Source organism: Xiphophorus couchianus, chromosome 4, assembly GCF_001444195.1.
Source record: "Xiphophorus couchianus chromosome 4, X_couchianus-1.0, whole genome shotgun sequence".
NCBI classification, from domain to species: Eukaryota; Metazoa; Chordata; class Actinopteri; order Cyprinodontiformes; family Poeciliidae; genus Xiphophorus; species Xiphophorus couchianus.
Window position 1 is genome coordinate 19,033,366 of NC_040231.1, and position 25,051 is coordinate 19,058,416.

At 38.1% G+C, this 25,051-nt stretch overlaps 1 protein-coding gene across 4 annotated transcripts in view; it reads right to left on the minus strand.

Annotated features, from left to right (window-relative positions):
* The window catches only part of sox6 (SRY-box transcription factor 6), a 138,950-nt gene that overhangs the window by 92,615 nt on the left and 21,284 nt on the right, over positions 1–25,051 (minus strand). For 3 of the 4 annotated variants that reach the window (XM_028015422.1, XM_028015421.1, XM_028015423.1), the window contains exons 2-3: positions 24,576–24,646; positions 16,121–16,171 (exon numbers count right to left, since the gene is read on the minus strand). In XM_028015422.1, the coding sequence (XP_027871223.1) occupies positions 16,121–16,155 (35 nt within the window). In that variant the 5' untranslated portion in view covers positions 16,156–16,171; positions 24,576–24,646. The remainder of the gene's footprint in view (positions 1–16,120; positions 16,172–24,575; positions 24,647–25,051) is intronic. The other variant, XM_028015424.1, reaches the window with a different exon arrangement.

Here is a 25,051-nt window from a genome sequence, read left to right on the forward strand (position 1 = left end):
ACAAACTCCAATTCCCGAATATCACCCGTCCCTATGCGTGTTGCTGGTCTGTTCTGCATGTTTTTTGTTTTTGTTTCAATTTGTTCTCCTTGTTAGTACAGTGGTGAGTATCCCTGCCTGTCACGCGGGAGACCGGGGTTCGATTCCCCGACGGGCAGTGAAGTTTGTTTCAGGTCCCCCTTGAAAATGAGATCTAGATCTCAACGGGGTTTACCTGATTAAATAAAGGAATAATAAAATGTCATCGAGTCCCTGATCTAGTTCAGTTCAGATGGATGACTTGATATTCATTTGGAATCATGTGCTTTGGATCTGCCCTAAACTCTAACAGAAGGTCAACCAATAAGTAGGACCGCATCCCCATAAGAAGTGAAAAATCAGATTTTTTAAAACAAATTTTCTAAGGTATTTTTAAAGGAACGATTTATTTTCTTACCTTTCTTTTTCATGCACTGTCTGACTAATCTTCCACTTGGTTTTGTCCTTCAAACATCTTTAATTTTCCTTGTTTGAGGTGATTTTACTTTGAAGCAATCAGACCCAAACAGCCAATTTTATTTCGAATAAAAGTACCCTTAAAAAAAACAGAAGCTGGGAACTATTCAAAAATCCGATGCGTGCTTTCATGAATATCACAGTGAAAGACATACTTGACAAATCAGGTGGAAAGAAAACAAATTTTAATTTTAATTTATGTCGGCTTTTTACAACCCAGCCTTTTTTCTGTTTGAGTGTTTTTACTATTCACACATCCAGTTCCATTTTTTTTTCACAATTAATGAGGTCACACTCATGCTGTATGTTACAATGAATGAGATTAAACACTGTGCAAGAAAATCTAATTATGCATTTGACAATCAATTAAAAAGGGAATAATGTGGCCTTCCTGTGTTATAAAGTGCAGAAAGGAAGATGGATAATATTTAGTTTTTAATAATATAATTCTCCAGTTTTGCTTGTTTTATTTAATTATTAATTTCTTTATTTTCAGTTGCAGGATATATAGACTAATATAAACTATTCAAAACTCAATATTGTAATGTTAAGCAGACAGGTATTTTAATATTTGAGTGACATAGGAAGTGGAATATAGATTTAGTGGTATGGATTCACAGGTCTTTGTTTTAATGGTATTTTTCAAAGATTCTTGAAATACTTTACATTTTGTCACATTACATCTATGAAGCCACCTGTGATTGACAAACACAGAATTGTGCACAAGTATGACAAAATAATGAATGACAATAAATGAATTACTTATGAAAATCTAAAAGGTGTTGTGTGCAAATGCATTCTGCCCCCTGAGTCAATTATTTCCAGAATCAACTTCTCTTGCAGTGACAGCGATACGGTTTTAGGGTATAACTCTACCCTTAAGTAACCTGAATTTCTACCCATTTCTTTCACAAAAAAGCTTAAGAGCAGTCAGACTGAATGAAGAGTGAACCTAAGTATTCCCACTGATTCTGCTTTGCTTTAAACTTTTCCATTGTAGCTCTGGCCATATATTGTAGGTTGTTCTGCTGAAAGGTGAACAAGTATTTTTTTAGTGGTATTATTTTACCACAAAAATATTCTCGAACAAATTTTCTTCAACAATAACCCTGTATCTAGCTTTGTCTCTTTTTAAACTACCCCTGTAAGTTTTCCTGCTCCCAAAGCATGATGCTGCCACCACCATTTCTTATAGTGGGAATGGTCTTAGTTTTCCATCACACTTAGCAATTTGAATTTGTGAAAAAAATATTGTCAGTCTTATCAGACCAGAGCACCTACTCACACATTTCCCCCAAATCTCTATATGGCCAGCAGAAAACATGCTCTGCAGCTACACAATCATACGTTACATTCTGTTGGACTATCATAAAAACATGGCGATTAAACTTATCGATGTTAGAGATTACTACATGACAGGATGTAAAAAAGCTCAAGGGGAATTGGCATATTTGCAATACCCTACTAGTCATAAAACCAAGTATTTCTTATGATAAACTTCATCACTGATCACCATCTGCCCTGTTCTCCTGCTCTATCCACAGGGGTCAGTGTGACAGCACTTTACTTCCACTCTTAACTTACTAGTAGAGCATAGGGAGGGGGGTGTAGAGGGGACACTCAAGGCTGAAGCAGAGCATGGTGCTGTGGTGTCCTTGCACTCTCTGCTGAAAGCCAAGCATTACAAGACAAGCAAAGATATGCTCTATGTAAGAACAGATATTTTACTAATAAGGACTTAAGGTCTGATGGTTCTTGGTCTTACTCACTGACACATGAGATCTTTTATCTATGTCCACATTAAGAGGAATTACTATCACAATTTGTTGGCATGCCAATGGGCTAAAAACATATAATGGACTGAAAAGCAAAACAAGAAACTAGAAGCAGAGCAATACAAATATTTCATAATGGAACAGGAATATCTGAAGTTCCCAAAGAAATTGTGTTTGGAGCCAACCTTTTTGATTAGCAGACCTGAGCTCGTCTCTGTCTCCCGTCTTTCAGCCTAGTGTCGTTGGCTGTATTTTTAGTGGAACTTAGCCTTCAATTTTAATCAGCCATTAAATTGTTTCCTGGAATTATATCTGATCGAATCGTAGCTCAAAACTGTGTGCTGTTAATTGAAAATCAAGAGTCAGAGCAAAGTTTAGCGCACGTGTTTAACAGTAGGTGGAATGGGGGTTCACGTGTGTGAGTGGTGGGAGCGGGCCGATCACGTAGGATCCAGCGTATTTTTTATTCATGCACCCAAAAAGCTTGAGCCTGAAGCGAAACAAGCACCTCATCTTCAATGGAGTGTGAGCGCGAAACAAAGCACTGCTTTTGTATTACACAGTAAATCAAGTGGTATTATTTTACCACTAAAATATTCAGTCTCTGAGGCACTTTTACTTTGGTCTCCAGCCATCAGTCAAACTGCTGAGGCGTGAGCGAGGGAAGACGATAGACAGGGAGCAAAGAAGAGAGGGAGCAGTGGAGACTCCATGTTCCTGTAACATGTGTCTACAGCAATCTTGTTAAAGAATGCAACAGATCTGCAGCAGGCTCCATAACAGTATTTGTCAGCAGGAGTTAATAATTTATTAGCAGCGCTGGGAGGGCTGCGCTCAGGCAGCTAAAGAGTGGGGAGAAATCCTTCTGCCCCACCCCCATCTTCTGACAAGCCCCATACAATACTACCTCATATTATTGAAGAGGAAAAGGGGAAGAGTGGCAATAATTCTCTGAAAATATCTTAGGGCAAGCGTACAGTATTTTCCTCCTCTTCTTTAGAGTGGGGATCACAAGGCTCTGAGATCTAAAGGGGTACGTGTGCAGTAGATCGGTGCTGACACAACAAAGACTTTGGATGAGGTGGAAAAAAAGAAAAAGGGTAGAATTCATTTGAATGTGGTAAAGCATGTAGAAACTGATCGTATGTTTTGATGGAACAGGTCTGTTATCTCTGTTGGCTTCCATGCACGCAAAATAAAATTAGCAAAACAACCCTGTTTGAACAACTGCACTGTATTCTTCAAATAGCCCCATATACATCAATTATTCAAATATAAAGGAAATAGGATTATACTTTCACACACCAGAACCGAAAATGTGTACAGTTGATAAATTAGATCCAAATTATATTAAGCAATAGGCGCGATTTTCCTTAAAGACAAAGCCTCGGTCACTTTGAAGACCTGTGGCAGCGATGAGACAGGGTCAGATAAAGAAGCAGCATGGTCTATATTTAGCTGACAATATTGCGCACATTTGAAGGATTAGGACTTAAGTTCTCTAGCCACAGGCTCATGTGGCCTGGAATGCTTTGAGTCATGAATTGTTCCCCGAGATAATGTTTCATCATCGTGCAAAACAGCCTCTGCCTAATTGGTAAGTATTAGAGGGGTGCTGTGCGCCGCTCATCTCAGGGGTCTTGTGACTGCTGGGCCATGTGTCCCCAGCTATCCCATTTCCTCTTTCATCATAAAAGGGTCTGGCCTGCTTTCGCCTGCCGTATCTGCTCTTTCACACTGTTTACCTTTTATAGACAATGGTGATAAGTAACCCCACACCGTCCCTCCTCCACCATCACTACTACCCACTCTTCCCACCCACTGGTCTGGTTTAGTGCTGCCGTGGATCTTCGGGCTTTGATTGGGAAAAAAAGGTTTGCAAGAATAGAACAGAGAATAGAATAAATAGATATAAATAATTTATATAAAATAAAGAAAATTTGAACAGGAAAGGTGAATAACTGAAAATAAACGGTATAATTGTACACAAATAAACTCGTGTCCCTAATAATAGGACACAAAGAAGAGAGAGATAAATTGTTTTAAAAGTTATAAATGTTTGTTCATTCAGTTCAAAAAGCAGAACAAGCATTCAGGCAAAATAAAAATTAAGATCCACTTAACAAACTTGCAACCAATCCCAAATTGTTGAAATTAATTGGAGATAAAGTTGTGATTAAAAAAACCAAAACAAAACAAAATGAAGGATGCAGCCCATATAAACAGAGATAAATTAAGTGAAACTTTCATCAGATGATTACAGTGTGATTCTTTTGTCACACTTTTAAAAAAACCATTAACATAATCTGAAAGAAACCCATAAAAATATGTTTAGAAAACTTATTCAGAAAGGTTCATTTTCTTGTTTATTTACTCTGTTAATCTTTTTTTTAACATTATGAAAATGTGCATAAGTGTTTTTATAGAAACATGAATCCTTTTCATACTCTCCATAAACCAAGCTGAACACTTTCAATAAAACTAATAATGATTTAAAATCATTCTTACTGTCATGCAAGTAAAATCAAATTACACGCAGAAACTAGTGCTGGGACTCTGTGTGTATGCACGTGGGTGTGTGCGTGAGAGAGAGAAAAAAAAGTGGGAAAAAAAAGTCATCTATGTGTTTCCCTTCAGGGGTTCCTCGTGTTCTAACAGGTGTCATGGTTGGGTTCCTCTGGGTTCTTCACCTGCCATAATGAGATATAACTACCTGACAGCTCCCAGCTGGAGGAGCACTGACACAGAATCCACCGTTTAGCACAATTAAATTATCACCCTCCATTGTAATTGTGCCATGCTGTGCAGCAGCCAGGTTTCTTGGATACATAATCAGCCCTTAATGTGGGCCCTATGTTGTGTGCACCGTCTTCCATTCATGGAAATGTGCATCTTTGCACATACTTGCTTGTTGCATAATGCCTGCCGTTTTAAAACGAGCTGAATGAAAAGAAAAAATATATATTCTTTTTTTGCCGGACAGAATACTTACATAAAGATTTAAAAGTGTGGCTCAGAAATTGCTAATTTTCCCCTCCAACTGCCATACAGAGACGGCAGAATTGTCTAAATGAATTTGTTTAAATTGTTGCTCCATTATTGTTGACCTTCCCCTGCAAAAAGTCAACTCAATTACGGTGGCACTTCATCTTCACTTCACATTCTCTCCTGATACCTTCTCCATTAGAAACCGCTGCCGTTGCCACAGTTAAAATCCACACTCAAATGATAGCCACCCAGAGCAAATTAAGCAAGCCACCTGAAGTGCACACTTTACATATTGAGCAGAGCATTGATAATTACTTTGCAGGGGAAATTATTTGCAATAATATGTTGCTAGAGGAGCTTCCTTACAGCTCACTTTAAACACTCGCGCAGCTGCCGTGACAGCGTGGTTGGTATCCTCCCCCCCCCCCCAAGGCAAAGAGTGATGCAGGTGTGAGAGTGCTTAAAAGTCTTCGTCTGTCTAATCGGGAAGGGTCGATGAGCACTCACAGGCTCAATCCCTCCGCCTCCTTCTCCTCTTTCAGTCCCCCGTGCCATCGGCAATTTTTTCTGATCCCAGAATACAAGCTCAGACCTTGATGGCATAACAGCCTCTCAGTTCTGCAGGACACACACAAGTTTACTCATGCGTATGCTCTCGGACATGAAAAATGGGAATGCAAAAAAAAAAAAAAATTGTTAATGGCCTTTTCTCAGCACAGATGACTAGCTGGAGGAGGATGCATTAAGGTGAAATGAATACAATATACTCACAAAGTATTGTGTTCTTTTCTCCTCTCTTTGGGCCTGTTTACTATCAAAATCTTTTGTACTGCTACTGCAGCACTTGAGCAAATCTTACAGAGAGACAAGCCATCAAGTAACATAACTGAATTTGATGAGCAACAGTGGAGCTTTGCGGTTTCCCTCGTGGTTGACAGTAAGTTATGAGCCCTTTGTGAGCGGCAGAAGGAAAACAGAGACTGGTATTTGGCAGGAACTCAATAATAAAGAAATCTTCTGTTCATGCAACCTGAACTATTTTGATGGAAACAATTGAGAATTGTTTAAGGAAAGAAAAAGAAACAGTGACAGATGACATATAGAGCAGGGCGCTGTTTCTGTAAAAATCTTAAACAAAGCTCCATTTAGATGAGGCCCATTCTGGCATTTGCAAGTTTCTCAGTGCAGTAAAGAATGCACTTAAAATGTGGAGTAATATCTGGCACAGCTGCCAAAGAAATAATGGAAAGGCTCACATACAAGTGGCAGGATGCGGTTTTTCCAAATGTTGTATGCTTCACAATTTCAATTAAAAAAGTTTATTTTCTGTTGTCTTTCTGCCTTTTTTATTGTTAGAAATAAAGACATTGCCTTTCGTGTTACTCATAATCTCATACTGATTTAGATTATAGGCTGAAAATGTAAACCTTATTTTGCTTTGGCTGAAATTGTGTTCGCTAAAAAACTGACATTTATTAGTGTAGTTTTACAGTCGCACAGAAGAGAACTGGCCTTTTCACACCCTTTTTTACTTTTTCACATTTGTCACATTAAAGTCAGAAACTTAACATGTATTTAGATTTTACAGACATAATACAAAGTAATGCATCATCGCAAAATACAACCAATAAAATCATAAAAAGTTGTGTTTTTAATCCACCAAATTAATACTTCGTGGAACAATTTTTCACCATCATTTTATCACATCTGGAGATTTAAATGTTTGCCCATTTACAAAATAGTTCAGGTTCAACAATGCTACAGTTTTGTTTTGCTGAGAAAATCTTGTGTTCAGGCAGTGTTAATCCAAAATATTCAACTCCTATCTGTGAGCAGACCACATTCCTGCATGTTTCTTGCATCCCTTTTATAGGCTTAATTTAACTTATTATTAGCTTATTTAGCTTTATTTCTACAACAGTCTTTCTTCTCGTAATTATTTCATAAAGGCTGAAACAAATATTTTTGTTGTCAAAATATTTGTGTTGTCCCCACTAAGCAGTGGATCTCTGTAGTTCTGCCAAGTTACTATGAACCTCTAAACTGCTTCTCTGATTAACATTCTTTTCATAATAATTTATGAGGACAATGCTTCCTTGGTAGGTCAATTTCAGATAATAGAGCAGTGTTATATGAAATGTCCAAAGTTGGGATATTTTTTAAAACCTAACCTTGGCACAGCCTTATCCTGAAGCGGTATGAATTTAATGCTCTCTGACAAATCTCTGAGGTTTTTGCAAAACAACTGCTTTATACAAAGAGTATTTTTTATTATTATTTTATGCAATTGGTTGCATTAAAGTTTTTTAGCTGTATCAAATTAAAGAGGGTGGATGATGACAAAGGTAAATCACGCTTTAATATTTTTTACTTGGAACATTTTGGACGCTGTGTCTGAGTTTTATTCCACTCTACAATTATTTTCTGCCTGTCACTGTCTGTACAGGTATTGTTTTAACTTGACAAAATATAGGGATTTGAGGAGAGTCTGCACACTTCAGCAAGGACTATACCTTTTATACAAGCCTTTTTATTCCCCTTCTTTGTCTGAAGGTCTCTGAATATTAGAAGAACTGGGTTATAGTTGGGCTGAGTAACCACCTTTCATGTGACACATCAATTGGAAAATCAAAACAGGGGTAGTTCATTTGCTCCACCCAGATGAGGCCATCTACTGTAGCTGTGCCATGATGAATAGGGGTCAGGCAAGCCACACCTCAAAGATTTATGATTAAGGCTTATTATGTTGGGAAAACTGACATTGATTGCTGATTTAAACTGCTGAAACCAATTAATTTGCTGGGGCTGAATAGAAAGCATGGTCAACAGTGTGTGTCATTCTGACAGGTTGGATAGGACGAAGCCAAATGAATGGCTGGTGCCTGGCTCTGTTTGGAGGTGGTTAAAACCTACAACGTGTGATTGACAGCCAAAACAGAAAGAGAGAGAGAATCAGAGGAAAAACTCTCAACAGGAAAAAGAAAAGGGTAGATATGACGGAGGGAAAAAAAAACCCAGAAGCTTCGGCCACTGATCTGGGTAATTGCCTAAAAATTTGCTTCACCACAAAGACATGTACATGGTGCTGTTTTAGCAATGCTGAAATGGTTTCATTCACGGTGTGGCACGGAGAAAACCCAAGTAAATGAATGTGAAACATGGCTCTAATATAATCAGAGAGCTGACAGACATGGTCGAACAGAAAAATGTGCTGCATTTCCACGCTGAGGAATTGGGTACTGTACTGGATTAAATGCTGACTGAAACACGAAATATCTCACCAGTGGCTTCGACGCCTCTCTGCCTTCATCCAGAGCAAACACCATTAAAACTGTACCTAACAGAGTCTATTACTAATGTGTTTTTAGGCCATTTTACTCTCAGCTGTATGTTATTTTTTCTGTGGTTGTAGGCAGTAGCGTGTGTTTACTGATACCTTCCACTTTGTGTTGGTTTCGCAGTTCTTTTGTAGGCTTGCTCAGACAACACAAGCGCCATGACAGGGTTCCAAAATGAAATCATTAACTAAATTGCTTTCTTAAAAAGCCACAAGTGTGCAGCAGGATTTGTGTGTGTTTGGCTGCGGGCCACGGGCCTCTGGTTCTCAGGCAGTAGTGCCCTGGCTCTGTTGTGGTTTCTTGCCACCACAGTCATTATGCTCAGCCTCAGCTGAGCACAATGCAGTGATGCAGCGCGCTTTGCCTCACTCCCTGGGATAAAAGTAAAATCATTTGAATAAGAACAGGAATTTACTTTGTATATGAAAAATTTACATCACAAGAAGGCAATAAAAATGCTAAGAACACCAAGGGAAAAAATAAAATGTGCGTACAGAAACACTAATTTCATAGATATTATGCAACAATCTTTCAGAAAAGGTTGCTAATCTGTCTGAGATAGGTTTCAATAAACAAAGCAAATAGAAAGGAGAGCAGATAGTGAGTGAAGGACAGACAAATATTTGATAAGAAGATAGAGGCTGCAGCTAAGCTGTGTAGAAAGGTAGCTGAGGACTCAACGGACACACACACACATGCCTAAGCACAAACCCCGGCTGTCTATCTGCACTGACCTAAAGGTAGCAGATGTGTATTTCACAGCCTGTGGAGTGTGTAACCATTCTGCAAACAATAGATGGGACTCGACAAAGGTCGCCACACTTGCAACACACTTTTTACAGTAAGAGGCAGGACAGTTTCAGTGGTCACTTAGTAAATAATTTACCTTGTTTTACTGCAGAACTCTAAGGGATTTTTGCAGAAATTTAGAAGTTAGTTTGGACAGATAAGTCTGATTTATTTATATTCCTAGCACTTTTTTTTTTCAGATGGAAAATAAGACAGGCATCACTCAGATGTTAATAAAACATTGTCAAAAAAAGTTGTCCTCAAAATAAAAAGAAGTTTTTATTTACATTATGTTTAAAAATGCAGTGTTTTCAATGAAAAATCAAAACAAAATGAAACATCTTTATTGTTATTACAGCAATTTATTAGGCCTGGCCTGCGTTTTGAATACCAGCATTTCTGCTGGTATTTTTATGACTTTTAGTGATGAACTTGATCTTTGAGGCCACAAGACCTCCTTACTGTCACGCTGGTCTTCAGCTTCCTACACAGATTGTTTATTAAATTGTGATGAAAAATTTAAGTTAACAAACAAAAATATAAAGGCTTGTATAAACCTGCCAGGGATATGACTAATTCTGATCTTGTATATTCTTTTAGTGCATCTGCAATTAGTCAGTTCCTATGTGCAAATATACATCTTTATATATAGTTATTTAAAGTTGGCAAAAGCAGCATTTACTGTTAAATAGAACTGAAAACTTTGACAGAAAAAAGAATCGAGTAAATAAATATCAATTAAGTCATCCACTTTATGGTTTCACATTGAGAACTCATTATGAGATTTAAAGCAGACATTTATTTATTTGTTTGCATGATTATGCGCTGTGAACTCTGTTGTGCAGCTTCTATGCAATTTGTAAATCTTCTTCTCAAGTATTAGCCAGGCATATCAACTATAAATGGCAGCCACGTGACTAAAGCATAAATTAAAAATACAAGACATAGTTCTATGTGAATCTTAGCCAAAGAAATCCCCAAAGCGTCACTTTTTGTGTAAAATGTATCTTTTTTTGGAACTGTCGAGGAGCAAGTAATAAATCCAAAGTCTTTAGAAAGTTAGATTTGGCCAGCTAGATTTGCTGTCTTTAGACAGAATATATATATATATATATATATATATATATTGTCTTATTTGCTTGCAAGCCAGGTTTTCAGGGAAGCGCTCTAAAAGCTATCAAAAGTTTAAGAGTTTCCCACATCCTCCTCTTGTGGGTGTGCCTGTAAAGTGCTTCACTCCCTCTTCTGAGAACCTCCATGGAATTGCATCATGGGATGGCGAGTATGATGGTAGCAATATACTGTAACATGGGGGAAATACCTAATTTTGGTTGATTCATAAACACCTTGTGAACTGACTGGTCTCAGACAAGTCTGTGCTTTGCTGGATTTTGGGTCTGAGGTGACCCAAAATCCGGCACACACAGGTACATACAGTTTATGGTCATCCTTTCTTTATTTCGTGCTTACGTTAGCCCTCTCTCATTATGAGAGTGGGTCTTCATCAGAGGCCCTTGTTTGGTGCAGTTAGAGTTGATGCGATATGAACTGCACACCAAGAGTCAGCAGCGATCTGCATATTCAATAACTTCCGTAATTATATGCGCAATTCATCAGATGGGATGTGATTGCAGGGGAAGTGGAATAGAGTGGAATAGAGAGGAGCAGAGAGGTCTGATTCCTGGAGGACTAAAAGTCTAATCACAAAACTAACATGATAATTGAAATCTAAATTGAAAGGCTTTGCTCTCAGGGAGCATATGTCAGACATGGTGTGTAGAGGAGTTAGTGAGAGTGCAACAGAGGAAGAGAGAGCGGTGGGAAATATTTAAGTTAAATATGCCAAAAACACCATGAACAGAAAATAGTAAAAATATTTTTTAAAAATATTAAAATCTTCAAATATTCACCTAGCAACTCTCTCTCTCTCTCTCTCTCTCTCTCTCTCTCCATAGATATATATATATATAATTTGTTGCCTATTGTTTGAGGGTCTCAAATTATAATTTTTTTATTTATTTGTTTATTGCAGCACTTGTTTGATAAAAGACAAAACCATCATACTGTTGATCAGAAAGATCCTGTTTACATGACTCTGGCAAAAAAAAATTTCATCCGTCTTGTCTTACATTTAACACAACGAACAATATGTTAGTGAGCATGTTTGAGTTTTTAAATTAATAAGTTATTTTAACCTACTTTCTTTATTATTTGGGACCCAAAAAGGCTTTTATGTTGGCAAAAGACATAATCTCACCAGGTCATTTTACTAGAGACATTTTGTCTTCAGCTTTATCTCATACGCTTTGTCCTACTTCTTTTACTTTTCCCCCCTTTGTCTGCTGGATGTCCTGAGCAGAGGATTCATATTCATCTCTCAATAACATTTAATTAGTTATGCCAAATTCATTAACCTGTGCTGCTGTTCAGCTGGCCTTGGTCATAAATTTGCTTAATGTGAGCAGACGCTTTGCAGCTGTAATAAGGGACATTAAACTTAAAGAGAAGCACACACACTGTCCCTATCTAGTCATGGATCATTCAAACTTGTGTTTTAGAACAGCAGCATTCCTGTATGAGATACTTTAACAGGTTTTTCTATGAATCTCTACAATTTTTTTAATTTATGCCTACGTTTACAGCAATCCATTACTTATTCGGAAAAATTGTTCAACAGTAATTATGAGTTAAGATTAATCTTGATCTTGTGTTTCAAATTATTTTTTGTTTGTCAGGTTTCAGCATATGGAACATGACTGGGAAATCAATGCAGCTTTGATAGCTTTTCTCTGCCCAGCTGGTCATTTTAAGCAGTAATAAATGCACAAAATAAGGTACTATTGTTAAAACAAAATAAATAGACAACCTTCACTGTCCTAGGTTAACACATTGACTTTCCTGTGGTTCTCTATCCCCCAGAGGTCTCGCCTAACAACTCCCACCAAAGAGCCTATTAGACCTGAATCCCACTTTGCTGTTAAAAAGGGTCCTGTCCTTTCAGCACACTCACTTCCCTGCTTTCTGTTTTTCATGGCATAGGTGGTAGAGGAACACAAGTTCATTGTTCCCTCGCAGATGGAAGTTGGAGTTACCAGGGTAACGGCTCTAATCCTCTCCTTTTTTTTTTTACCATTTCTTTCATATTAACAGTCCATCAAGAGCTACCTTTTAAGTCACAGGCAAGGAGTGCTTGCTTACCCACTTTTAATTAGCCATGACTCTGTTTGCCAGGAGACAGCATGATGAGCTAATCGAAATTTACAAAATAATGACGCACTGCAAGAGGCTACTTCTTCCTCCTGCGTCCCGCTCCAAGAATAACAATAATGAGGCCATTATGGAGGATTGCACTTTAAAAAGGCTGTGCTGCCACCAAAACAGAGGACATAATTGTTCTAGTGTTTTCCATACAATCAACAACCCATTGTGGACTGACTTCAGAACGAGCAGAGCAAAGAATGGGTGTCATAATGATTAGTCTGTGCTGCCTTCAAGATGCTGTACAAAGTGCCCAGTGAGCTAGATAGACTACTGATTTTCTTGTGGATGAAGGCAACTGTCTGGTTTTGTATGAAAAATGTCTTTTTTTGTGTGTGTATTGCCATTTATTGTATGTGCGTTCCCCAGGCTATATCTAAGAACCCACCCCCAATTCATGCGATAAGATGAGAAGAACCTCAAAACAGTTGGAGAGATTAACCACATATGCACAGCTCCGTTTATGTTTTGCAGAGGGTCTAATAAAAGTGTCTGTGTTTCTAAAAGAAAATAAAAAACTGATTGTACTCATCAGCATTCATTCAAAAAGTCAGCGTAGTTCAATCAGGCATGTCAGCTGAGCGTTAACTATGTCAGGATGGCTCAGTTTGAAAACCGCATGCCTGCACTCCAAACTAACTCCATTACAGAGGAGTTTAGGCCATCCTGAAATTAAAAAAGATCAACAGAGACAAAAAAAAAATATTTTAAAAAAAGTTTCACATCCAATCTCGCAGGTGGAGAGCACGCTGCGGTTGCACAGACATGGCTCTGCAGCTATTTGTTGAGCTCCATTGTAATAGGGGAGAGGAGAAAACAGGGCTTGAGGGCAGAAGGAATGCTAAGTGGGCCCCTTAGTCTAGTCAACCTTCAGTGGGTTTCATTTATCTTCATCTTGTTAGGCTAAATTAATTAACAATCTCAATGTTACACACTTTCTCCTTTCATTACATCAAATAATGGCGAAAATGTAGAGGGAGGTCCTGCCCACTGGGAGTACACTGAGACTGAAGATCTCTCTGTCTGCCTGTTTCCCTCTCTCTCTGTTTCTGTCTCTCTTTCAGTCATTATCTCTCTGTCTTTCTGTTCACATATCTGCGCTTAGTTCCTTCCTGTTTCTCTCTTTTGCTCACTCTCATTTTCCCTCTCACTTTTTTGACTGCGCAAACAAAAAGCTGATAAATACGTTGCCTAGACATAAAAAATTGATCTAAGGTGAAATCAACAAAGAGCAGCTAAGGAGACTGAATGACAAATCGTATGCAGTAAGACAGAAAACATTTGGCTCAGTTCAGAGAATTTTTAAAACACTATTTACTCAAACCAGACACAGAAACAAAAGCTTGAGAGTTGGGCTTAAAATGAAGACTCAAACTGTTTGAATTCCCAGTGTTCGCCACAAAAACTGTGTAACAGGTTTCGTGTTTATTAAAAATGAAAGTGGTTTCATTTAGAGCCTCCAAAACTAATGCCAACTCAAAACCAACCTCATGACTCAACACATTAATGAAAGGAGGAGCATCTGTGATGAGGTACTAGAGCATAAAAAGTCAAAAAAAACCAATCCGCTCTGGAGAAGATTTGTATGTGTGATACTGCTTAGAGAACTCACTTTAACCTAACTTTGTTTTTAGAATAAAGAAACTAGGATTCTTTAATGGAGAACGGTGCTTATCCACCTCTGCTTCTTTCCATTTCACCCCTGGCCTCAAAGCCCACTTCCCACTCCAGGACACAAGTCTTATCAAAGCAAAAAGGGCTAACCCTGAAGCAAAGCCTGCCTTTAATCTTGGCCCGATTGTCTGGGCCTCAATCAGTGTGCATAATATCTTTCTGCTGCTGCCTTTAATTAAAACTGACATTGACAGAAGGGTGTGCATTAGAGGTGCAATGAGGCATTGAAAAAAGCTGAAAAACCTGTCACATATATTGGGAGAAAAAGGTAAGAAGCATTCGGTGAAGGATCTAATTTTTCTTTTTTTAAAATACTATCTCGTGTCAACTGTTCAAAATGTATGACACCGCTCATCTTTTTGGTTGCCCATTAAACTGGTTTCAACAGATGCTGAGAGATCCACTTTGTAGGATTGCTACAAAAGCAGAAATGAGAAATGGTAGCGCGTATTCAAAAATAAAACAAGTTTATTTCTGAATAACCATCAGCTACACCCCACCAAAGAAATTGGTGTCGTTTATATTGTACATTTTTCAGTTTGTATTTTACCTTTTAAACGCGGAAACTGTAAATAAAGTTAGAATGTGATAATATAAACAATTAAAGGTAAGTGATAAGTTGCTTTTTCTCTTGTGCAACAGAATTTAGATTAAAAGGTTTGCTTAGTTCATAGATTTGCATGTGATAAAAAAACGTCCTTGTAAAGTTAACTCAAACAGGATGATTTTGCTAAGAGTTTATTCCTCTTTTGGTGAAATGCTAAAATAAAATAGCTCCCCCCCACCCTCTTTTAAGGTAATAAATGTGAGATTCCATCTCTTTGAAAAAATAAAAACAATTTCAAATAGGCAAGACATTTTCCTATTGAATTCCTGAAGGACGCTTTGATGAGCAAGAGTAATGGTATCAAATTGTCCTTTCTTTTTAAAATGCCCCCAACCGTTCTGAGGGAGAAAAAAAAAATGCTGTTAATTTAATCAAATAAGTGACCTTTTGAAAAAGAAATCAAAGAGGATTCATTAGCTTTAGTAAAGTTTGGCTGACAGCAGCTTTGAAAGGCAGATGCTGCTGTGGCTTTTAATGAGCCAGCCCTAATTAGGGAGCAACACTGGAGCCTAGAGAAGGTGGTTGACTAGGAAAGGAGCCAATGGTAAATAAGCTTGCTTATTTACTTCCACTGTGTGTAATGACAGCACACATTTTTAATTAGAATCCCAGGATGTGTAAAGGCAAAAAAAAAAAAAAATGCAAATCTTTACATTAGGGTGAAGACAAACACAGGATGGAAGGGGAAACAAGAGTACATCACAAGACTGATTTGCCAGTGATTGCCTCAACCAGCCAGCCCTGATAAGGGTGTTTAGCAAGGCAGGGGCAGATGAGGAGAGTGGTCAGACAAGAGCATGCAGTATGAAGACACAGAGAGCCTGACCTGCAGGCTGTTAAAACTGTGAAATGAGTGGAGGCAAGGGGTGGGGCGAGCTCATGTGTATGTGACCGTCAAGTTGTTGATGTGTGCTTTCAGTCTGACTCAAGGCTGTAAGGGTGAGCATGCTTCACAGCCACGCAACACATGAACTCAACTGTAACAGACAGCTTGGGTAAATATGCAAGAATCTATGTTGGACAGTCTTTCAAATGTACAAACACATGCGCACACACAAACATGTGCACCCACACACACAAGGGGTAAAGTCCACAGCTAACAATGTGCCAGAGAGATTAACCCCCCAACGTGTGCCTGCCACACCACCCTTGCCCGACCTGTGATCCTAGATGGCAACAACGGAAATGAAACTAACCTCAGTAAAAAGCTGCTACGAAGAAAGCCCTCCATGTCAGCGAGTGGGGTTCTGGTAGGAAAAATCACAGAGAACATCTTTTTTTTAACTGAGAAATTAGTTATAATCAGGAAGAAGAGCAACAAGAGATGGGGAAGGAGGAAAAAAGGGAGAATAAAGCAAAGAAAAACACACTGATCATATATCTTCTTCTTATGCACAATCTTATGTCTTTAATTAAAGCAAAAATATGACTTGGAACCCATCCTCTTTTTTATAAACTGACATCATTAATTACATCTCTTTCCATTGAGGGATTGGATTTGCATACAACATCGGTTTGCGCTGATGATATGTTAGCATCAAATAAACCCTGCCTACTGATCTCCATGCAGCCCATATCCACAGCTTTGTGTAGATATATGGATGTGGATCCAGCCCCTGTGACCACAGAACCCTTCTGTTCAGAGTAGCCAGCGGTGGTCCAGCTGCAGCCCATGTGTGGCAAGGCTGCTGTGGCTTCTAGGAGCTCGGCCACAAGGGACCCAAGCTGGGAATCGCAGCGCCAAAGAGGCAAAAGGATGTGGTCATGATGTCACCACTTGCATAGGTCGCTCAGAACCCGTACCCACAAAAAAAAAACTGCAGACACATGACTAAAATTGACTTACAACAGGTTTCCATTAGGCAATGTTATTGGTCTGTGTAATGTACATTTTTTATTGTGTTAAGACTTACTGAAAATTGATTGCGACTCTCATGCGTTTTGTTGAAGTGGTAGGAAAAGAGCAAGGATTGTACAGAACGATTTTGTCAGTGAAAACTTTACTGGCTGCTGAAGTTTCTTTTTCTGTTTCAATAAAATATGCTGCTATTCTGATTTGAAAAAAAATATCTCACATAATGTCAATATAATAGAGAGACATTTATCCTCAATATTTATTCTCATCTTTGTCCTTTTATTCAATTTCACTTTCTTAAAGTTCAGAAGGAGTAGAGTCAATACAAAGCACGACTGTTGTGAGAACTGCTACTTTTAAAACTAACCATGAGAAAAGCACTAAGAAATACAGCACTAAGAAACACAAGTCCAACAACGAACAACATCTCAGCCCTTAAACACCTTAAGTTTTAGTTGCATGGGTGTAATTTAGCATTTTCCATTCTTGCTCAAGTGGCTTATGAGACAAAGCCTGTGAGAAAATGGAAAGAATGAGCCAAGCCCAAGGACACTGTGCCTTTCAGCCCGGCCAGCACTTAGCGAAGCAGTGGCTCCACAAGGCCCAAAGGGCTCAGCCGAGACTTTTCTCACAATAAGGTGTCTGGGGAGGCGGGAGTGGTATAGCCAGGGGTACTTGCAGCCCTGCTCTTTTCTCCACTCTGTTGGGCCCAGAGCACATAATACCATCACCATGCCAAGGCACACCGAGCCAGTGACAACGTGAGAAAACAACCGTCAAACAGAGCAGAGCAGATCAAGCGTGTCTTCTCACTTCTGGGAGTGCAAAAAGCACGCAGTGCAGGCACACACAAACCAACAACAATCATCAACTCAAATGAATTCATTCTAAACTTAATACATGGACAAAAATATAAGTATTTAACTTAATTTGATCTTGAATGCATTAACTGTGAAGCAAACATCACTAAGATGCTTGAATCTTACAGACCTTTCATAAGGGTTACAGCAAGACGAATAGATTAGAGCAGACCAAGCAGAGTGTCTATCTATAGCTCCTTATGTAGTTCATATTCTTTCTCTTACATTGTGCATTCCTGTTTTCTCAGCTGACCCACTATGCTGAGAAATAACTGAATTTAGACTAAGAATGCAAATATATGAAATGTGGAGAAAATTGCCTGATTACAGGAAATTGTGCTCAAAATCTCTGTGTTCTAGGAAGACTTGTATCCATTAAGATTCAGCCATAACTCAAAAACAAATACATTGATGATGGGAGGATAGTTCGCACTAATTTGGCGTGGGCCAGTCTGAGCAGCTCAGCACCCGTTCAAAGAAGGAGCTTCTGCCAAGAGCTGCCTCTGCTTAACCAAGTCTCCCACCATCTGCAACAAATGTGCTCTATTAAAGCAGTACCATATGGACAACAAGCTAGCTATTAACACGGCTTCAGCACATCCCTTAACCTAGCCCAGATTTCAAACTTCCAGTCAAATTGACTGCTGATTTAATGCACCGCCAGCAGCCATGTGGGTCTTGGCACACGTCGGCACTCTCAGTCTTCAGCCATTAACGGGCTCACATAGTGCGCAGCAAACAGCGAGACACAGAAGTTAGCTGCACAGAGCGCAGCAGTTACAGCATCCCAAGGTGGTTTGTACGCTCCCTTAAATAAACCAGTATAAAAATGGTGGGTAACGCCAATATTTTTCTGAAAAGTAAGCTAAGACTAAAAGATTCAACAGCTCACAGTAGAGAAAGCACATTAGCATCCTAGCTAAGAGTTTGAAGATGCACAACAAGGAGATAAGAGTGGGGACAGGATGTATACTTGGAAGTACTATGAAGATGTCTCATTCTCATCTGAGTCACTTGGTGACCTAAAGAACTTTCATATATCCATGATCTCTTTCTTGTAATTATGATGCATCTATTAGAAAATCTTTTCTTAAAGATAACACAGCTAATAATTGTTTTGTGGTTCTAGACTTTATGATAGGTTATTGCAATTTTTTTCATATATTTTTCAACTCCACCTGTCTCTGATGCTGATGTTTTGTTTATACAATTGCATGCAATTGATTTGGATTTTGGTACATTTCCAAGAAACATAGCACTAAACCAGGCACTTCAAAGAGGTTCTCCACCAGTATCAAGAAAGACTTTGACTTATTGAAGGCCTCAGTTCCATCTATGCAAATGATTGACATAGCAAAGGAATTAGCTGAAAAAATGCTGAAATATGAAATATCATATGAATATCCTGGCCACTGTTTTGACAGCAGTAGCATTGTGCACTGTGTGCTCGCTTTTAGTTCAAGTTTTGAATAGCATAGTATGCTTGTTTTGAATAGTATTATTACATGAACAGCGTAATTCAAATACATTCAGGGATGTTTTGTAGGCCACTAAATAATTTTATCTCTCCCACCGAACTACAAAAATGGCCGAACGTGGTGGAGTGGAATGTTCTGCGATCTGGAGGGCGGTGGGTTGTGAAGTACCTCATTCGCATTTGAAGAGACCGCAACAAAATGAGATGCTGTCAGACGCACTTCAGAACATGGTTAAAAGATGGGGCTTGAGGAGCTATAATAACGAGAAATTCAGACCAAAGCATTGCATTCCGACTTTTGACAAAACACAATTGAATGATTTAAATGTGAAAAGGAAGGATTTAAAAACACCATATGGCCATCTTAAAAAAATAACCAAACATACTGTATGCCTAAAATCTTGTTCCTTAAGAAGCTTACAAAGCCATGACATCGACATCTCATTTCCAAATTATAACAAAGTAACTTTAGTGTATGTAAAAGCATGACTCATAAGAAAGTAACATAAAGTAATTTAGTCTATACAAATCATTTCAGTAATCTTAGTCGTCCTAAAAAGAGAAACAATCTGAATTAATTTCAGACAGTGACAAACATAGTAAAATCTCTGTTGATGCTAAAATAATTATCTAAAGATCTTTGTGGTGACAGTCAAATAGATGTCTCAAAGTTCTCTTAGATGTTATGGGTGATAAGTTACTTTTAGTTTGAGGGAAAAAAAAAGATGGGGATAGAAAAATGAATTTCCAAAGAATTCATAAATTCCCCCTTGAAAAAAAGGATAGTTGGAAAAGCACAAATCAGAACACAGTGACAATATGCATCTGCACCTTTTTGTAGGATACACAAGGACACACACCTTCAGTTCCCTTAACTAATCTGAATTAGTCCAAGTGGTGCTACTGTCCCTGTATCACATCATACAAATGCACACATTGCTCACAGACACACACAAATTTCAGTCAGCGTTACCAGATGAGTAGTGAATTAATTTGTGTGAGCCACTCCAACATTAGGAAGGTGTGTTGAAAGGTGTCTGCTCATGTTTCAAATTAAACGCGCTGCTGGTCAGCATTAGCACCTCGACACCCGTCGGCAACTGACACTTAGGGAGCTAGGAGGGGGGAGGATAGGAGAAGGGAGGGGATCCCATCCCCTGTTCACACTGGAATAATTAGAACATGTCAGGAAGAATTAATTTTCTCATTTTTCAAAAGGATACACAGAAATTACCATGTTATTATATGACAGGGTCCCTGGGAGGATTGGATTAAATTTGATTTCTTGTGCAGCCCACACAACAAATTAAAGTCATAAATAAGATGGAAAGAAGCGGGCACAGAGCATATGTTTATGGCAATGAGTGAAGCCAAGGGAGCAGAAACAACCATCTTCATTTCATTTTATTTAAATCAGGCCAACACTGTGTGTCTGAATGACAGCAGTTGCTAATGGGACAATATTAGAGGTTTCTTGATATTAACACAGAGGTCTTACAACTTCAACCGAAGACGCATAAAATAAAAAATGTGCGAGCTTGTACACCATTCTATTCTACACAAGTGACACTAGTAACTATAGTTATACCATCATAAACTTTCTAAATTCGCATATTTAATTGTGTTCATAATTTTTCCACACTTTCAAAAGAGGAGATCCTACAAAATAAAACAAAATGTTTCTAGTGCCTTTTAGTTGTTCATAAGTATCAAGCCCTCTAAAACGAGAAGTTACCAACACATATGGACTCTGATGTACAGTTAATAAACACGGCATCAAGTCGATCTTTTGAATAAAAGTATGTCATCTGAATCTGCAGATGCTTATTGGCAGCTCCAGGACAAGAATATAGTAAAGATCATTTTTGCGTTTTGCTGAAGAACAACACATAGTTTATGCCATAGCAATGATAGGTAGCTCCATATTTGAGACAGTGGCTAAACGTTTGAGGTGACTATGGGTATTGTTTGTTAGCTTAATGTTTCTCAGATAAAAAATCTGCTCCTTTACCATCGTTCTGTGAGCACAGAACACCTGTTGATGTCTAAGAAATTAAATTCATCAATAACAGCTTTCGGTAAACTTTCCTCCTGCAAGTTTAGCTGCACCTCCAACTTGTATGTTCTCACTGTCTGAACCAAATAAAGTGTAGAGAAATATTTTCTTTTATAGTTCTCTTTTTTTCCCAGAAATGGAAATAAGTAGAAGCTACAAACTTGAAAAGAATTTAATGAGTTCTAAAAATTATCATATATGTTTTTTAACTTTTAACTGTTCCATAACTTTTGATTGTAGTTTTTTATGAGCTTCAGAATATTTGCAAGATGTATATTTAATCAAAAGTCACACACATAGTGACACATTTCTGACAATTTTGGCTGGATGTGCCATTGCCAAAAAAAATGTATTTTGACATTGAAACCAAACTATTTGGGATTGTTTGAGTTCATTGTTAATTTCTTGCCTTCTAGAAATAATAAAGCTACAACTGAGAAAAATTAAAAGTCTGATTAAAGCAGCATTTCCAACTGGATCACAGGATTAGGATGCGATAAAGTCTGCATTGAGGAAAATGTACTGAATCGATCCAAAATGTACATAGCTGTACTCTTGAGGCCCAAATTATGCTTGTTAGCTCAGTATTATAATGTAGTGTCATCTTAGCTGAGGAGGTTTTTTTTCCTTTATCTCTGTAGAAATGGGCTGCCATTAGACCGTAGTGCTCCCCTGGGTACCACAAACTTTAAATAATTTGTGAATCAATTAACCGGCTACTCACAATGCAACAAGGATTTCACACTCTAGGGTTGTGGTGCATTATCAGCTGGAGACGATTCATGGCTTTTTGGGAGAAAAGCTCATGGCTGAAATCATTAATTCGTTTTACCAGACTTTTAGTTATGCATTGCTTTCTACAGCTGGTGTGAAAGAAGATTAATAGCATCTTCTCTGGTCCTCTTTTCTGACAGGAGTGTGTACAGGGAAAAACTCTATCTCATAATAAAAAGGATGTGTAAAATACGAAACAGGACAACAGAAAAATCCATGTTGGCCTTTTAATTTTTTTTTTATGCTGTTAAATGGAAAGTGGGCATAACAACACGGCACAAAATATAATCATCAGGTAAAGGATAGTAAGTTATACACATTTCCACCACCGACATCTAAACAATTAATATATTAATATTGACCAACTCGGCTCCGGGATTTACTGAAGTCTTTGTGGTTGATTAAATTAAAATCATTGTCATGCAATTTCTGTTTGGCATATTGACCACAATCATTGGAGGGTCAGTGGATTGAAGAGACTCATTTGTTGGATAATAGACACAGAGAAGTCATTCACCGGTTTTTCATTTTCATTTTAGGATGAAGTGGTGTTTATTTAATTTCACTCAAAATGGCTCCCCACATCCCAATGGTGGCCCATCAACACTGACCTGAACAGCTGAGAGACTTTGTCGCTGTAGCTTATTAGATAAACAGTAAATTAACAGAGTGTATGTCCATTCAGATGATTGCAATGTACTCTCAGGTGTTTCCAGAGGAGACTGAATGAGTCCAATTAAGCATGTTACATCAGACACACAAACTAGATTACTTCCAGTCATTTTTAAAGATTAATTAAGCCTCTAAGTCAAAATATTCAGATTCTTGATTGTATGAAAATCTAGCTAAATGTGAAGGGGGTGGAACCACAGTTAATCTGCTGGGGATTCATGCCGGGTTATCTTCTGTAACAAATAATGACAGGAGACTAATAACCTTGCAAACTTTCACCATAAACACGTCAGTTCAGTGTTTATATGCTCAAACCTGATTAGCGTCAGGAAACGCCTTTTTTCACCAGCACATGCAGGTAACATGATGTTAATAAGATGTACAACCGCATTTTTTAAAATTTGCTTTCTGGTGTTTGCAATTTTTTTACCTGCACAGATTAAACATTGAAAACTATGGTCATTGTTATACTTATTGTCATAAAATGCCTAGACAGAGATTGATCGTTTAACCTACACATATTAATTTTGCATTATCCAACTTCTTTACGTTCATAGACTGCTGTCTCTGTGTTTCCTTTTAAATGAAAACAAAAATGAGATGCTGCAGCTGGTCAATCTATTCTTTATCCTCCTGCAAACTTGTGAGCACGTAGTAGTCATTCCTCTCTGCCAAGATGACTGTGCTTACTGTTTTGTTGTAACACACACATAACAAACACCATGATGTTACTGCAGTGGGAGGAGTTTTACAGGAGGTCTACTCGGTGTGTATTATGGACTGTGAAGGGTCTGTGAGAAAACGAACAGCTGAAAACCACGTGACCATGCATCAACTGTATTGGGCCCTTTACTCAGGTAATGCTTTTTTAAAAACTGGAGAACTACAACTATTATTACAATTATGATATATTTTTAGTAATATTAACTGTATTAATCAAATCAACATGTCTTATTTTAGCAGCAGTACGAATGGTTTTTATTTTATTTATTACAAACAGACAAAAAGTAAAATAAGAAAAAAAAAAATTAAAACAAATTACATCAATTGGGCAAGATCCCAATTGACATGCAATTTTACATGATCTATTCTGTTTTGCTTTAAACAAAAGCAAAAAGTTCCTTCTATGTCTATTTTATAAAACAAAACCACTGTATTCTTACCAAAGATCATCACACCATACCACATCAGTGCAATATGTATCAATAAACTGTTCTTTTAATCGTTTATTGTGCAGTACTATTAATATATTTTGCATTGTGAAATGTCCTGTTTGTATTTAAATTCATTGCTTGTTAAATCTAGCCTGACTGACAGATGACTGAGTGCTAGAAATAGGTCTGTGGTTGACAGGTGTGCACTCCGGTGAGCAGAAGGCATTGTGTGATGAGAAATAGTATGATCAAACAATGGTAAATGGCCATGAACTTTGAATTCAGACAGACATTTCAAAGCTGTTATTGAGGAGCTTCCCAGCCACAATATTATGATTCCCGTGGCAACTCCAATGACATTTATAAGAGAAGAATAATATCAACTAAGTTCCTGACTTTTATTTGTTTAATATCTTGGATAGATTTTCATTAGAAAACCTGCACTGCCTGCAGCTGCGAAAAGAGGGTTAACGTAATATTCGTGCAGAGAGGATTCCGGTGTACTTAACGCTGCTTTAAAGTACATCTAATTTCACGACAATAATATTACTGCGTCTCTTTAGATGTTTAAAGTAAAGCTTCCAAAGATGCACAATTCCAACAAAAATAGGTTTAAGGGGCTGATATTTGAGAAAAAGGTCTGTCAGCACTGTTGTGCCTGAAACTGTTTAATTGTGCATACAATGTGAGTCTATCTAATTGTCCACCTCATTTAATGCAGGTGTTCAGTGTGGGTGAAAGGCAGCAGGGGTGTGTGAGACGTGGCAAGACAGAGACAGCTGAAGAGGCAAAGTGATACTTACAAAAACTGAAAGACTCAATCCCCAGCTTCCAGTGATCACTGGTTGGTTGACTTTGAACTCATGTAAAAGACCTGGAGAGTAACAGAGAAAAAGAGCATTTTATGCCACATCTTTGAGTATAGTTTCATTTGACTAAATCAACATAAAATTAAAAATAGTTCTAATCGTTTCAGTTTGCAAAAAGCAAGTGGGATCACAAACTCTTGACTGTGGGACAGATGAGCTAAAACAGCCGTAGTACCTCTCGGTCCTCATAGTTGTCAATAATATAACTCTGTTCTGCAGTCTCTCCTCAGCTACCTCATTAATCTACCTTCCCATCTGCAGATTTCACTAATAAATATCTTGCATAATAAACCAGTTGTTTTATTTCATTTTTCCATCTTCCATCCAGCACCGACACCTAGTGATTTATTTAGAGGCCATGCTCTGCTAGTTTAAGTGTATCTCTTAAAGAGCTGGTGACTCTGTTAGAG